The following is a 15,555-nucleotide window of genomic DNA, read 5'->3' as shown; positions in this document are numbered from 1 at the left end:
CCATTTATATATCACAAGTAAACTGCTGAGAATCCCAGACACTCACAAAGTTGTGTGTGGTGAGCGGAACGTGCTCCAGCACCTCCACCTGCAACTCCTCTCCCGTAAGCCAAGACATATCTGTATCCCAACCGATCGGCTTCTTCTCCCTGAAAGCAACACAAAACTCAGTTGGCACTGACCAAAACAGGACAAAAAAACCAAGCTAGTCCAAATGGAGATTTTCTTGAATCAGAACCACTGCACAGAAAAGCAAGCTGCAATTTGCTTGCGTCTAGTTTGATCTAATGCAAGCAATGACCAGGGCAAGCATTCCCGTAAAAAAATGAATACAAGGAGCATTTAACCGCAAATTCAGCTGATGTCACCCATTTGGCAATAGCAGCTTGCTCTCTGCCAGTCTTCCTGCCGTGCTTTTGTTCAGGATCCACACATTCTATGTGTCCGGTGGTTATATCCATACAATGTTTTCTATTTGGGAACAAAATGATCCAACACCAGAGTGTCAAAGGAATAGGAAAAAAAGTCAATGGTAGACCACAAGCAAACACAACAACTTTAGTGCCAAGCATTTACTTGTAACTCTCAACATCAGATTATGTCTCCAGGATTACACCCAGCATGGAATTAGGGTAAATGCTATGTCTTTGATTTTAGAGCGTTTCCGGTCAGGTTTTGTTCTGCCTGAAACTCGCACTCCAAGTGTTCAAGGAATCCTGTTTTTGGTGTGCATGAGGATGCATGCTAGAAGATAAACATCAGGGACCAGCCAGGTTTATTGAGAGACAAAATAGTTCAGTTTCTAAATATAATAAATCAGACTCATTACACGATGCATAAACCAAATTAAGGATATTTACAATTTATAACTAAATAGTGCAATTTAATACAATGGCAAGGGTCACCAAACGAATCTGTACCGAGATATATCTGGGAAAACCAAAATGTAAAAACACCACAACCTATTTTTTTTAACTGGTTTTAGTGCAAGGTTTGACATGCAGGCCTACCCTCTGAGGACCCAAGAGCACTGACTCCAACAATAATGGAATGAACATTCACCCATCACCTGGTGGGTTTTATAGCCTTCCAGGAATGAAAAGGTGGAATGAATCTGCAATTCACCATCCTTAAGCTTCCCACTAATTCTGTCCCCTTGCTCATTATAAACGGGATGAACAAATAATTTAGTTATAGTACTTTGCGCCACAGGCGTGAGAACTGAAGGACTGGTTGGTCCAATAGTGTTGTTTTCTTTTAGTTTTTAGAGATACAGCGGGTAAACGATCACCCCATGCACTAGTTCTAACTTATAGACCAGGGACAAATTATAGAGGCCAATTAACCTACACATCTTTGGAAGAAAAACAAAAACTTACAAAAATTCTCAAATTTGATAAACCATCTGATGCCTTGTCATTTTCTCTTATTCAGGAGTTTAAGAATTACATGATCTCATTTTGTTGGCACGAGATTTTCTTGAAAGGCGATATGAGGAACATCCCAAATGTTGTTAAGTGGAAGATAACAAGAACTCAAAGATACTCGGGAAAATCACCCGGAATATGACTGAGCAAACTGTTGGAGCTGGAGTGTGGCAAATCTCCTGTTCCTGATGAACTTTAGCCTGGGGTCAAAGAAGTGACTAGTATGACAGATAATATCTGCCTAAGTTGCACTAGATGGGAAAATAGTGAATGTAACCCTTTTATTCAAAACGGAGAGGCCAAGGAAAGAGCGTTCACGTCGCGGCCCTGTTTCCACCAATCTTTCCACCACCACGCACAAGAAGCACAAGAAGCGCAAGACAGACACCATTGTGCAGATGCCGAGAAGTGTGTTCAGCTCTGGCTGAACAACTTCTAATCTTGTGTGTGGACTCGATAAGAAGAAGAAGATTCAAAACGGAGGGACAATTAGCTTAGGTTCCTAATGGAGATCATGTTTGAAGCTACAATTAATTATGTTATAACAAGCCATTTAGAAAAACTTTAAAGGTAATGAGGTGAAAGGTAACATATGCTTTGGGTAAAGGAAACCAATGGGGACATAAAGGATATATTAATAGTTTTTGCTGAAAATAAAAGCTCACAGTACGTGGGATAGAATATCGGGTAGAAGACAGATCATCCAATAGGAAACAAAATTATTTAAAAATTTGGAATAGCAAACGATAACCAGCAGTAGCACAGGGTTCAGTGCCGAGGCCACAGCTTCTTACAATCTACATAAATTACTTGGAAATTGACAAAGGCAGGGAAGGAAGTTGTGAAGAGGACATTATAAAGCTCTAAAGGATAGTCGATGGTTCAGGTCTGGATTCTTAAGATTCTGGTCTCTACCAGAGTTGAACAATAGCATCTCTCTCCAAATGGAAAGCACCTGTCACCTGCACAACTTGGAACCTTTCAGACAAACTTGCTCAGATTAAGGGCCATAACGGTACGCATTTCTACAATGGCAATCACCTCGTGAAGCCTCCGCTCCCCGCAGCACAGTGCCTTACGTTTGCTTTAAATCCTCGCTACACCACTCACCCATCCTGTGTTCTGTAGACTGCACAGCAGTCTGTCGTCAGTCCCCTCATCATCAGAGCTTTCTTCAGGCTGTCTCGCACTGTCACCCCACATCGTGCTGGAACCTAAAAAAAAAAACAACCAGAAATATAATAGGCAGCATAGTTAATGGCGGGGATTTCTCTCAGAGTCTGCAGGCAGCATTGACCAGTCAAATGTGCATAAATGTCAATAAATTTCCCACAGCAGAACGGGGATGATTTGATAATTCCTCCCAATCATATCTGGTGACTATGCTGCTGTAAAGTTTCTAATTATTTGTGGTGGATTCCACTGAGAGTCCGGTGCCAGCCAAGAAGTTGAAAACCAAACAAATGTAGATTGTATTTGGGAGCAAAATTTATAACAAAGGCTAATTATACAGAGTTTGTCGCAAACAGAACTATTGACTGAAACCTCAGTGCAATTTCTCTGAAAAAGCTAGAAGTTAGCTCTTAGGGCTAAAGGAATCAAGGGATAGGGGGAGAAAGCAGGAACGGGGTACTGATTTTGGATGATCAGCCATGATTATATTGAATGGAGAGGCTGGCTCAAAAGGCCGAATGGCCTCCTCGTGCACCTATTTTTCAATGTTACTATGTTTCTAAAATGTAGTTACAGTCATACAGCTAAACAGCACACCTTATCCATGCAGACCAAATTGGCACACTGGGCTAGTCTCATTTGCCTATATTTGGCCCATAGCCCTCTAAACCCTTCCCATCCATCTAGTTGTCCAAATGTATTTTAAAAGTCATAATTGCAACAGCTTTTATAGCTTCCTTTGGCAGCTCATTCAAGATACAGACTACTATCTGAGTGAAAACATTGCCCCCAAGCTCCCTCTTAAATCTCCCCCCTCTCAACTTAAGCCTATGCCATCTAGCTTTAGTAAGCTCTACCCTGGGGAAAACACTGAGTGTTCACTTTATCCATGCCCCTCATGATCTTGTACAACTCAATAAGATCACCCCTCAGCCTCCAACATACCAATGGAAAAATTCCCAGCCTTTCGAATCTCCCCACTGACACTTCAGTCATTTTCCCCTATCTCAATCCAATGTTATGCTCTCTCTCGTTGAGATCCATTCCTTCTCTCCAGAGATGCTGTCTGTCCGGCTGAGTTACTCCAGCTTTTTGTGTCTATCTTCATAATCAACAGCCAGGAACCGTCTAATGACCCAAGGATTTAAAAAATAAATTATCTTATATATATCCTGAGGATTATCCTAAAGCCTTAACGCAATGATTAGGAACTTTAACAGCAATCTGTTTTTGGGGCTTAAAAACTGGCGTCAACCCATTTCATTAGGCTGGATTCCGTAAAAAGAAATCACTAGTGATTATTAATGTTCTTAACCCTAAGATCCACAAGTGTACTTTCTCTTGATCCTTCAAATTATCAACCACCACCCAGCTGTTTCGAACCATCCTCAGCCCACCTCTACAGCTCTAGTACAGTGAAACACGTATCCCCTGCTCTACTGTGGCTCAGTGGCAAGAGCCAGGAATAAGATAAATATTACAACGATGGGTGAATTAGGATCACAGTTAGCATTAAGGAAAAGAGTTGTTACTGCTGCATTAGCAGAATTGCTTCGCTGAGAGGACAATACCTAAGAGAAGGTAACCTTGCAAAATACATGGATACTTTGCAGGCTTGTCTCGGCTTAAACTTGCAATACACAGTGGACTCAAAGTATGCATAAATTAACAGAGAGCGCCAATGCACAAAAAACTGTACCTCAGGGAGAAAGCCATTGGGCAGAGTTTTTATCATTTATTTTCCATTTGAACATTAATGACAACAGATCAACAAACTAAATCCTAGTTCAAGTGGAATAGATTGTGGAATCAATTGGACATCACACTTCAATAAAGTTCATGAGTAAGGGCAGTGGGGATATATTTAAATTGGGCACATTAAAAAGGAATTCATTTAACAGGAGAACATTGGCCATTAGGCAGGAAACAGGACACGTGAAGGGGGAGTATATTTAATGGCTACACCATCCTGGGAATATATTGAATGGACATGAATGGAGGCACGCATATGGGTGGACCAGGATCATGATCGTAGGGTACGTTTAGGGGACACATCAGTTACATAAAGTGAACATGTAATTAAGAAAATGAATACAGGGAAAAACTCGACAAAAAAGTGCTCTCTGTATTTAGTTGTAGGTACATATATGTGATATAAAGGAAATACATTTATATCATGTCCACAATACAAATTATCTTATTATTTTCCATCATCATGAAACTAGGACCACTTGTTATGTAAATGTTCCTCAAAATCTCATGTTATTCCCTTCACTGTATTTACTCACCACTGTCCTCTGCTTGTTGGGCAGAGAGACTCGAACGATGGGTTTCTGAGGCGATTTGGGGTTGACCATTGAACTGTCATTTGGGTTTGGTAACAGACATGGAGAGTTCCGAGTGACAGAAAGGTGAGTGCAGGGCTCCAACAACTCCGTGTTGGTGGGGTTAGTGTTTGGGAACTCCGTGCCATTGCCGATGGACTCCAACTCCAACAATTGCTGTTCACGCTGTTGCAGTGCATCCAGCTTGCTTGTGTACTCTTCATATGCCTGGAACACAATACAGAATGTGAATTAATTAGCAACTGAAGAAGAGTAATCACTTTTGGCAGTACTCCACAGAGGAAACATGGCCCTGTGTTCCATGAGCCAGACATTACACTGATCCCATGCTCACCCCATTTTATTCTCACGAATTTCGCATCAACTCTACCACTCACCTACACTTTACAATCGCCAATTAACCTTCCAGCCCAGCACATCTTTGGAATATCAAAGGAAACCTTATATTCCAGATGGTACAAGAATTAGTGAGGAGCTTAGGCTCAGGCTACAAAAAGATACTTTTCAGCCAGTAAATTGCATTGAGAAAAAGCAAATAGGATTTAATCCCGACATATGTGAAGTGATAAGTGTTAGGTGGTCAACTAAGGGCAGTGTATATGTAATACATGATTAGGCCCTTGGTGTACAAGGATTAGAGAGTTGTGAATAGTGAAGCTATTCTTAAATTGCAAGGTTTACCATCTAGAAAGATCGAGGCAAATCTGTGGAAACTGTACCACCTGCAAATTTCTTTCCAAAATATGCACCAATCTGACCAAAATATATTGCTCTTCACTAACATCATTGCATCAGAATCATGGAACTTTTCACCCAAGAACATAATGGGAGCATCTATGATACAAGGACTGCAGTGGCTTAAGTCAACAGCATTAATGGGCATTAAATGGACCATGCCAGAGCATCCACATCATGTCTAAATAAAAATGAACAGTTTAACAACTTCTCTTTTTCAATTCCATTCCTTCACAAATGAAAATCAAGACATCTGGAGGTGGTGGAATTCTAAAATAAATACAGAGTATGCTGGAAAAACTTAGCAAGTCAGGCATCTTCTGTAGAAATAGACACAAGTTATGTTTCAGGTTTAGTTTGGAGTTACAGCACGGAAGCCGGCCCTTTGGGCCGCCGAGTCCACACCGACCAGCGATCCCCGCACATTAACACCACCCTACACACACTAGGGACAATTTTACATTAACACAAAGCTAATTAACCTACAAACATGTACGTCTTTGGAGTATGAGAGGAAACCAAAGACATTGGAGAAAATCCACACAGGTCACGGAGAGAAAGTACAAATTCTGTACAGACAAGCACCTGTCGTCAGGATCGAACCCGGGTCTCTGGCGCTGTGAGGCAGTAGCTCTACTGCTACGCCTATGTGCCACCCTTGGATAAAGGTGTGGGATCTTTCATCAGATTCACTGATGGATTCCAGACCCGAAACATTAAATGCTCTCCTTTCCACTGATACTGTCTGACCTGCTATGTCCCCCCCCCACCCCCACAGGATTTTACGCCCTTCACAGATTACCCCCAGATAAGGTCTGTTATTATTTTTTTTAAGCTGCATCAAGCCTTGTTGTCAACTTTGACCTCATGTGCACAATATCCGTAAGGAATTAAGGCAGCTCCAAAGGATTAAGTGAATGTAAAGATCTGGCAAATGTAGTATGGCAAACGGTGGAAGCCAATATAATAAACATGTTTAAGCAGCTTTTAGAAAGACACTTGAATATGTAGGGAATAGAAGATTATGGCAGAAAAGACGAGTTTAATAGGTATCATGTTTGACACACAGACTGGCCGAAGGGATTGATCCTGTGCTTTACTGTTGTATGAGAATATTGTTAGAAAATGTGAAATTGTCCACTTTGGCAGGAAAAAAGAAAATATTATCTAGATGGCAAAAGATTTGAACTCTGAAATACAGTGGGACTGGGCATGGTTCAGCATCTAATTAGATAGGCCCAACTGATATTATTTATTGCTGGGGGATAAATATAGGGAGGTAGTGCCTTTGTTATATATAGAGCATTGATGAGACTACCTCTGGAATACCATGTGCAGTCTTGGACTTAGTCAAGAAAGCATTTTAATGCGTTGGAAGCAGGTTGTGTTACGAAAGGTTGGTTTACCTAGGCTTGTGGCCTTTGGAGATTGGAAGAGAAAATCAAGAATCAAGTGTTTAATTCTCAATATGCACTAAAAATGGAACAATTATTTTTTTACTTCATGCAGCTTTACAGGCACTTTAAACAAAACAATATATGGACAATATCAATAATACAATAAATTATCTGTGATACTAGGTAACTGTAATGAGTCGAGTCAAACACACATCAAGATACAACACTTGTTTATTAAAGTCCACTTACAGCATCGGTCTGCAGGACATTACAGTTCCTAGCAGCTGCTCATACTGAATGGCGTAGGCAAACTCTTGGTAATATGAATCGCATATTAGGCGAAGCAACTACTAACAAGCACTACAATTGGTTTGTAGGAAATAACCAATCTACATCTTTCCTTGTAACAACAAAATAAAGCATAGATACGTGGGAACATGGTGGCTAAGCAATATAGGAACTGGAACGCTAATAACGCATATGGGGAAGTTTGGATAGTTAGACAAAATCACCGTATCTAATGGGTGGCCTGCTAACCCGTCCGGCACGTGTGCAGTACGAATCCGCTTCTCCTCCTTTCCGGGGAAAGGAAGTTACCGGGGAGGGGAGGTGGTGAGATAGGTACCGAATGCCGCAGGGAGGCCGCGGGGCAAAGGTCTCGGATAGAGCAGCAGCAGGACTGGTAGTGGGAGGATATACACAACGCGATGCATCTGGATGTGGAGTCACAGGATGCGGTTCCTTCGCTGGAAGATGTTGACGGTTGGGTCTGTAAATGACTCCATCCGCTTCAACCAGGTAGGAGCGCGGTTCTTCGGCAGGGCTGTGGATGTGACCCAGACGGCTACAGCCCTTGTCGGTCTGGAGGCAAACTACCTGTCCACTGGTGAGAGGTTTAAGTGGTTCACAGGATTTGTCAAAAAAACGTATTTGTGTATCACGTTTGAATTGTAGTTGTTGCTGGACCGCCAGGTGGAGAACGAACTTGTGGCTGCAAAAGCTGATGGGACAGACAGGGGAGCATGGGTTTGGCAAGACATCAGTCGCTGGGCTGGGGAACCCTGTATGGTATCCCTTGCAATGTTCCTTAAATTGAGCAGGTCTAGGAGACGTCTGATTTTGTAAGATATGAACGCTCCATTAGTTGTTTTGCGCCTTGGACGGCTCGTTCAGCGAGTCTGTTGGACTGCGGAAACTCAGGGCTGCTGGTAATATGTCGAAAGTCCCATCGTTTTGCAAAGTTTTTGAAAAGCTGGCTGGTGAACTGACTGCTGTTGTCAGACAGAAGACGTGCAGGGGAGCCGTGAACGGAGAAATGGCGCTGCAACTTCTCGATAACTGCTTCAGATGTAATGGTTTGGAGTAGATTGATGTCAAACCAGCCCGAACAAGAGTCGACAAAACCAGATAGTGTTTCCATGCCATTCAAATATATCGGTGCCTAACGTGGACCACGGTAGAGGAGGAAGCGGGTGCGGCAGTAAGGGCTGTGCCTGCTGATGTGGCGTCAGGCTTCTGCAGACGCGCAGACTTCAGTTTTGTCACGTATGTACTTGGTCATACCAGGCCAGTAAAACATGCTTAGCGCCCGTTGTAGGGTTGCCTCCATGCCGGGGTGATCCCCTGTGGACGGCATTGAAGTAGTTATCCCGGAGGACAGCTGGGAAAACTGCCTTGTGGCTCTTGACTATAATCCCGTCCTGTAACACCAGTTCGTCGCGAACCAGGAAGTATGGGCGGAATGCGAGCGGGGTGCTGTGTTGTTTTTTGTTTTTTTTTAAATATTTATTTCACAGCAATTTGCATACATACAATGATAACAGACAGTGACAGTCAAGGCATAATTGTGCAACAGTATGTAAGCGACCCTCAAAGCCCTTACCCTTACCCACCTTCAACCCACCCGAATCAGGTCGGAACCAAACGGGGACAAACAATACTCACATACATACACATCCACACAAATATGGTAAGATAAACGAAACAAAAAGTACTAATTTTTTTTTTTTTAAAAGGGGTCACTAATAACAGTAAATAAGTAAGTAATTAAATAAATAAGTGGGGGGGGGGGGGGGGGGTTAAGGGGAGAGCAGCTGCAGCAGAGCAGAACTATGGTGGAGAGCACTCAGTCCTCTTCCTAGTCCGGGGACAAGTTGAGAGAGTTAACAAGTTCCAAGAAGGGGTTCCATGTATCTAGGAATGTCTTGGTAGAGCCTTTGAGAGAGAACCTAAGTTTTCAAGCTTTAAATTGTAAAGCACCTCCTTAATCCAGTGGGTGTGTGTCAGGGGACAGGTAAGCCTCCAGTTAAGCAAGATCAGTCTCCGGGCTAACAAGGTTGTAAAAGCTAGGACCCGTTTCACCGCAACAGAGAGGTTGGGTGCTGTGTTGTTTATCCGGCCAGCCATGCCGGATGACTATGGACAGCAATTGTAAAGTCTCGTCAGCAGCCGTGTGCTCTGCCAGGCTGCTTAAGCAATCAGTAGGAACATACGATACCTTCATTACTGAGAACTGGTCCTGTTCAGAGAGTTGTTGTTTGCTGGTTTTGCGTGGGACCCTTGATAGCATGTCAGCTATGTGCATGTCCATTCCTTTTTTATAGACAATGTTGAAATCAAACCGCTGCAACTGCATCATCATCCGTTGCAGGCGAGCAGGAGCAGCGTGCATGGGTTTATTCAAGATGGTGACCAGCGGCTAGTGGTCTGTTTCATAGTCACAGACTTCCCAAAATTAAAGTCCTTGAATTTTGTGCAGGTGAAAACCACAGCGAGCAATTCTTTTTCAATCTGGGCGTAACATTGTTCAGTGTCAGTTAGTGTGCGAGAGGTATAAGAAACAGGCTTGCAGTCGCCATCGGTACTGGTCTGCAGACAAGCTGCGCCAAGTCCGTACTGGGCCACATCACAAGTGAGCGTTACTGGTAACTGGTAATTAGAATTGTGCAGTGTTGTTCAAAAAACCTCATGATTGATGGGAAAAAGCTATTCTTGAACCTGGAGGTAACTGTTCTCGGGCTCCTGTACTTTCTTCCCGATGGTAGGGTGAGGTAAGAGTGTGGCCAGGGGGGTGATATTGGCTGTCTTCTTGAAGAGACTAGACCAAAACATGCAAGATCAAGAAGAGGCATAGAGTTGATGTAGAGAAGAAGTTTCCTCTTGAGAAAGATGTAGTGGGGAGGCGGTATTTGTCTAAAAATAAAGGGCCAACAATGTAAGGCAGAGATGAGGCAATATTTCATCTTTCAATAGGTTGTTTATCTTTCCAATTCTCTTCCTCAAAGTGCTGTGAAAAGAGAGCCGTTGCATGTTTTTGAGTCAGAGGCACATTGATGCTTGATAAGCAAGGAGGTAATAAGTTACTAGGGTTAGAGGAAGGTGGAGTTGAGAATAGTCAAATTAGCCACAATTTTAATGAATAATTGTGCAGGCTTGGGGGAGAAGGGTTGGGCTGAGTGGTCTACTTCTCCTAGTTCACATGCTTGCATGCTTACTGCAGCAAAGAAAAATACTTAGTTATTTCTGGATACAGTGCTACTGGCAGGCTTATGATGCAGTATGTTTTGTCAACATTTGCTGGTTTTTTTCTTCAAAGCTCTCACTTTGCTGCTGTTGCTTTCTGCTCGAAAATACAGCAACACTTGTATTATTCAACCGTATTTTTTTGCGGTCCATGTGTAATTTGCTGCAGGAAGGTAGAAGGAAATGGACTCAGAAGCCCTTACTTTATTTCAAATCAATGCAGTGATCGAAGGGAGGGAAGCCATCCATTTTTAGTTTATTGAAAGACAGTGCTTTTCCCTTGTGAATAGCTCTTCCAGCTAAAATGGACTCATTAGTAACACACCTTTTACAAAAATGTCTTGGCGAGATAATTAAAGTGTGCGTTGGAGGTATAAAGGGAAAATTGTTGCCTTTAGTTTAGACAAAACTATTTTAGCAGCACGCCTTCCAGTCTTAACAATAGACTAGTCTGTGACTTTGTCCCATTTTAATTGGAATTAAATAATTTATGAGGAGAGGGAAACAGGCTGAGCGGCTGATGGCTGTCAACAGGATGCCTCCAATTTTCATATACTAGCTTTAAGTTGTTCAGTGTACTGCCTCTCATTTTAGTCCTGACTGATATTTCTCTGCAGACTTGTGAACATACCTGCATACCTGACATTTTTGCCACTTAAACAGCTCCTTCTCAGCCAGCACAGCACAGACTTCCAAGGAAAAGATGGGACCTACCAGTCGGTCTCAGTCAAACAAGCACAGGGCTTAGTTGCAAAGAAAGATTTGGAGCTAACTAAGGCTGCAATGGCTGGGGCAATTGTGCAATAAATTTCACAATAACTAGCAGGATGTAAAGATGTACTGTTAATTGGCTTACATAATTCTCAGATCTTGCAGTACAATTACATTTGTGTTGAATCTAACAAGTTAGATTTTTGCTTGAATTGCTATGATGTCTTCATAACTTTATTTCAAGGTTTCAAGGTCAGTTTATTGTCACGTGTACCAATTAAGGTGAAATTTGAGTTGCCAATCTAAGCGAAAAGCAACAACACACACACCCACATAAAAGTTAACATAAACATGCACCACAGTGGATTCCACATTCCTCACTGTGATGGAAGGCAATAAAGTTCAATCTTCTTCCTCTTTGTTCTTCTGATTCCTGGGATGTCAGGACTTTCATATGAAGAAAGGCTGGATAGACTCAGCTTGTATTCGCTAGAATTTAGAAGATTGAGGGGGGATCTTATAGAAACTTACAAAATTCTTAGGGGGTTGGACAGGCTAGAGGCAGGAAGATTGTTCCCAATGTTGGGGAAGTCCAGGACAAGGGGTCACAGTTTAAGGATAAAGGGGAAATCCTTTAGGACAGAGATGAGAAAAACATTTTTCACACAGAGAGTGGTGAGTCTCTGGAACTCTCTGCCACAGAAGGTAGTTGAGGCTAGTTCATTGGCTATATTTAAGAGGGAGTTAGATGTGGCCCTTGTGGCTAAAGGTATCAGGGGGTATGGAGAGAAGGCAGGTACAGGATACTGAGTTGGATGATCAGCCATGAGCATATTGAATGGCGGTGCAGGCCTACTCCTACACCTATTTTCTATGTTTCTATGTTCTCGGGGCAGTCAAACCATCCGCAGCCGGGGCGATCAAAGCCCCCCCGCAGCTGACAATTGAAACCCCCGTCGAGGTGATCAAAACTCTCCGCGGCATGGAGATCCCAAGTCGCCTCTTCTTACCAAAGACCCCAGGCTTCACAATGTTAAAGTCCACAGGCCCCGCGGTTGGAATTGCAGATGGTGGTTTACATCAAAGATAGACACAAAATGCTGGAGTAACTCAGCGGGTCGGGCAGCATCTCTGGAGAAAATTAATAGGTGAAGTTTCAGGTCGTATCTGAAGAATGGTCCTGACCTGAAACATCACTTATCCATTTTCTACAGAGATGCTGTCTGACCCGCTGACTTGCCCCAGCAATTTGTGTCTATCTTTGCAATTCAGGTTATTGGGCCAGAATTGCTAGCTGTATTATCCTAGGAGGCGTCTTCCACTACTGGCCAGCCCTATTGCTGTGCAATGGAATCCAATGATTTGCGGTTTGCTCTCGATTTAGGGAGAATCGGTTCTCCCAGCCCTGCACATAAAATAATAATAATAATAATAATAATAATAATAATATAACTTTAATTGTCATTCAAGTATACACATAGACACAGTGCACATTGAATGACATTTCGTTGCATTGACTCTTCAAAGTAGCAGCAGAATATAACATTTATATCAAGCGATCAGTAAAAGTGCTTAGTGTAGCAATGTTACAAAATTTTGAGATTTTAAAAATCAAGTCTGCAATTTATCCCATCAGATAAAGCATAAAAATAAGTTTAATTTGACACCTAATTCACTTTCATATCTCAAGTATTTAAAAAGTTATGGCCATTTTCATACTGGGAAATGAGCATCTTGTTCCCTATTGATTTTCTATGGACATAACAAAAAAGCTGTGATCGTGAACAGTCAAAAGCCCATAACTTTCTTAAAAATTAAGAGAACTGAATGAAATTTTCAGTTATCATAGATTGAAGCATTCTGAAACAAATATAAAATAATCTTACTTGGATGACCTGAAATTAAAGCATATAATTAGTTAGTTACCTAATTGTAGCTAATTTCAGACTTCAATTACTAGATCTAAACATCTATCCATTTCTTAATAAATGATTAACATTTTTAAATAGCCTAAATGTCCAAATAATATTCACAAATAATTCACAATAAAACATGATTTTTAAATCTCATTTACATTAATTTATAGACCAAATGGAAGGAATTTAGTGTTTAATTGCTGTAAATAAATGCCCATTTAAATCAGCTTTCTAGTGGGATCCTGTGAACGCGCTGGTTTAGAACGTTCACATTGCGGTAGATTTGTGCCCTCAAATGCCCAGAAAAATACTGCGGGATATAATGGGGCCAAAATTAGCTACTCGCAATATTAAACTTTGTATAAAGGGATCTTTAGAAGCCCTTTTTAATGTAAAAATATACAACTTACCTTCTGTGGTTTGCTTTATGAGACCCTGCGGTTGCTGGCGGTCGCGGGTTTAGAGATTGATTTTTAAACTACTATAACTATTTTACGAGGCCATTAAAACTAATAATAGCTTTTGCGACGGGGTCTTCCAGCGATTTTTCGTTAATAATTAACTAGGCTGAACATCTTCGTTTTGAACAGCCTAGAGAAAATCGCGTTTTAAACCCGCCCCCCTCTAAACGGCGCCAAAATCGCACACACCCGCAGCGGCAGATTTTCAAAGACGCTTCAGGTAGGCTTTGCAACATACCTACTTAGTGTGTCCATAAAAAGTGCTTCATGTGCATAGTTCTGTAAAATAGATATGTAGGAAAGTTTTTAAAAGTGGCAATGTATAAGAAAGTTCTAGCCTCGGTTTGATTGTGAGTTCAATAGTCTTATGGCCTGGGGGATGAAGCTGTTGCAGAACCTGGTTGTCCCGTTCTTCATGCTGCGGTACCTCCTCCCAGAGTTCAGCAGTGTAAACAGTCCATATTGTGGGTGTGTGGGGGCTCTGGTAATGCCCTTAGCTCTTGTCAGACAGCGTTTGTAACCAATGTCCATGATGGAAGGAAGAGAAGTCCCAATGATTTTTTCCGCTGTCCTCACCACTCTCTGAAGGCACTTCCAGTCCGCAGCTGTACAGCCGCCGCACCACATAGAGATGCAGCTGGTCATGACTGATTCAATGGTGCTTCTGTAGAATGTGGTGAGGATGGGAGGGTGGAGGTGTGATCTTCTCATCCTGCGGAGGAAGTACAAACGCTGCTGTGCCCGTTTTACCAGAGATGTGATGTTTGTAGTCCAAGTTAAGGTATCCGTTATATGCACTCCCAGGAACTTGATGCTTTTCACCTGCTCCACTGCTAAGTTGTTGATGCACAGCGGAGTGTGACTGGGCTGATTTTTCTTTCTGAAGTCGACGACAATCTCCTTGGCTTTGTCCACATTTAGGAGAAGGTTGTTCCTGCTGCACCAGCTGCTCCACCTCCTCTCTGTATGCCTGGTCGTCGTTGTTGCGGATGAGGCCCACTACTGTTGTGTCATCCGCGTATTTGATGATATGGTTAGTAGTGGACCTGGCGACACATTCATGTGTCATCAATGTCGGCGGCAAAAACTGAACCTTACAACTTCATGTTTTGCTTCATCAATTTCCTGGACGTTCACATGAAAAGCCTTTATTGGTTTATGTTGGCTTGCACCCAGATGCAAAATAAAATCCTGTGTCAGGTGTCATGGCAGTTTAAATAATCCTAAATACATCCTACTGTTTTATCACCATAGGCATGGATGTTAGACTTTGTTTCTCATGTTAAAAGGTTCCAAAGGGTGAAATGACAATGAAACACCAATAATGAACTGGAATAATATATTCTATCATTACAAAGCTGCTTCTTGGTTCTTGGTTTCTTGGTCCTCCAAAATATTCCAAATGGAATTTAAACTGGAGGTGGTGAAGGGAGGGCTTAAGCCAGAAAGGGTTATTGGGAAGAAAGAGCTACTTTAAATTTAGTTGCATCTGGTTGGGTAACTATAGTTGGGTGGAGATTATTCCATGCTTTAATTGTGCGGGGGAAGAACGAATTGCTGTATACATCTGTCTTTGTAGCTGGGATCACAAATTGGATCGAATGCCCTCGTCTGCTCCTAATTGGTTTGGGTTTGGTGTAGGTCTTGTAGTCTATGTCGACCTGACCATTTAACATTGTGTAAAAACAGGTCAAACGGTGAGCTTCACGTCTGTCTTGGAGAGGGTTCCACCCCAGAGAATTCAGAAGTTTGGTGACACTCGCTTCTCTCTCTCACACATAGGTGTTAGTAACAAATTGAGCTGCCTGTCTTTGGACACGTTCGATGGAAGAAATGTTTTTATTTGTGTATGGTCCCATGCTGCAACT

General features: G+C 42.2%; 1 protein-coding gene across 2 annotated transcripts in view; it reads right to left on the bottom strand.

Annotated features, from left to right (window-relative positions):
- braf (B-Raf proto-oncogene, serine/threonine kinase) overlaps positions 1-15,555 on the bottom strand; it is a 74,244-nt gene that overhangs the window by 38,382 nt on the left and 20,307 nt on the right. For both annotated transcript variants that reach the window (XM_033037757.1, XM_033037758.1), the window contains exons 3-5: positions 4,889-5,152; positions 2,538-2,641; positions 47-149 (exon numbers count right to left, since the gene is read on the bottom strand). In XM_033037757.1, coding sequence (XP_032893648.1) covers positions 47-149; positions 2,538-2,641; positions 4,889-5,152 — 471 coding nt within the window. The remainder of the gene's footprint in view (positions 1-46; positions 150-2,537; positions 2,642-4,888; positions 5,153-15,555) is intronic.

Source organism: Amblyraja radiata, chromosome 19 (assembly GCF_010909765.2).
Source record: "Amblyraja radiata isolate CabotCenter1 chromosome 19, sAmbRad1.1.pri, whole genome shotgun sequence".
Lineage (NCBI taxonomy): Eukaryota > Metazoa > Chordata > Chondrichthyes > Rajiformes > Rajidae > Amblyraja > Amblyraja radiata.
This window is presented reverse-complemented; position numbering and strand designations above follow the sequence as displayed.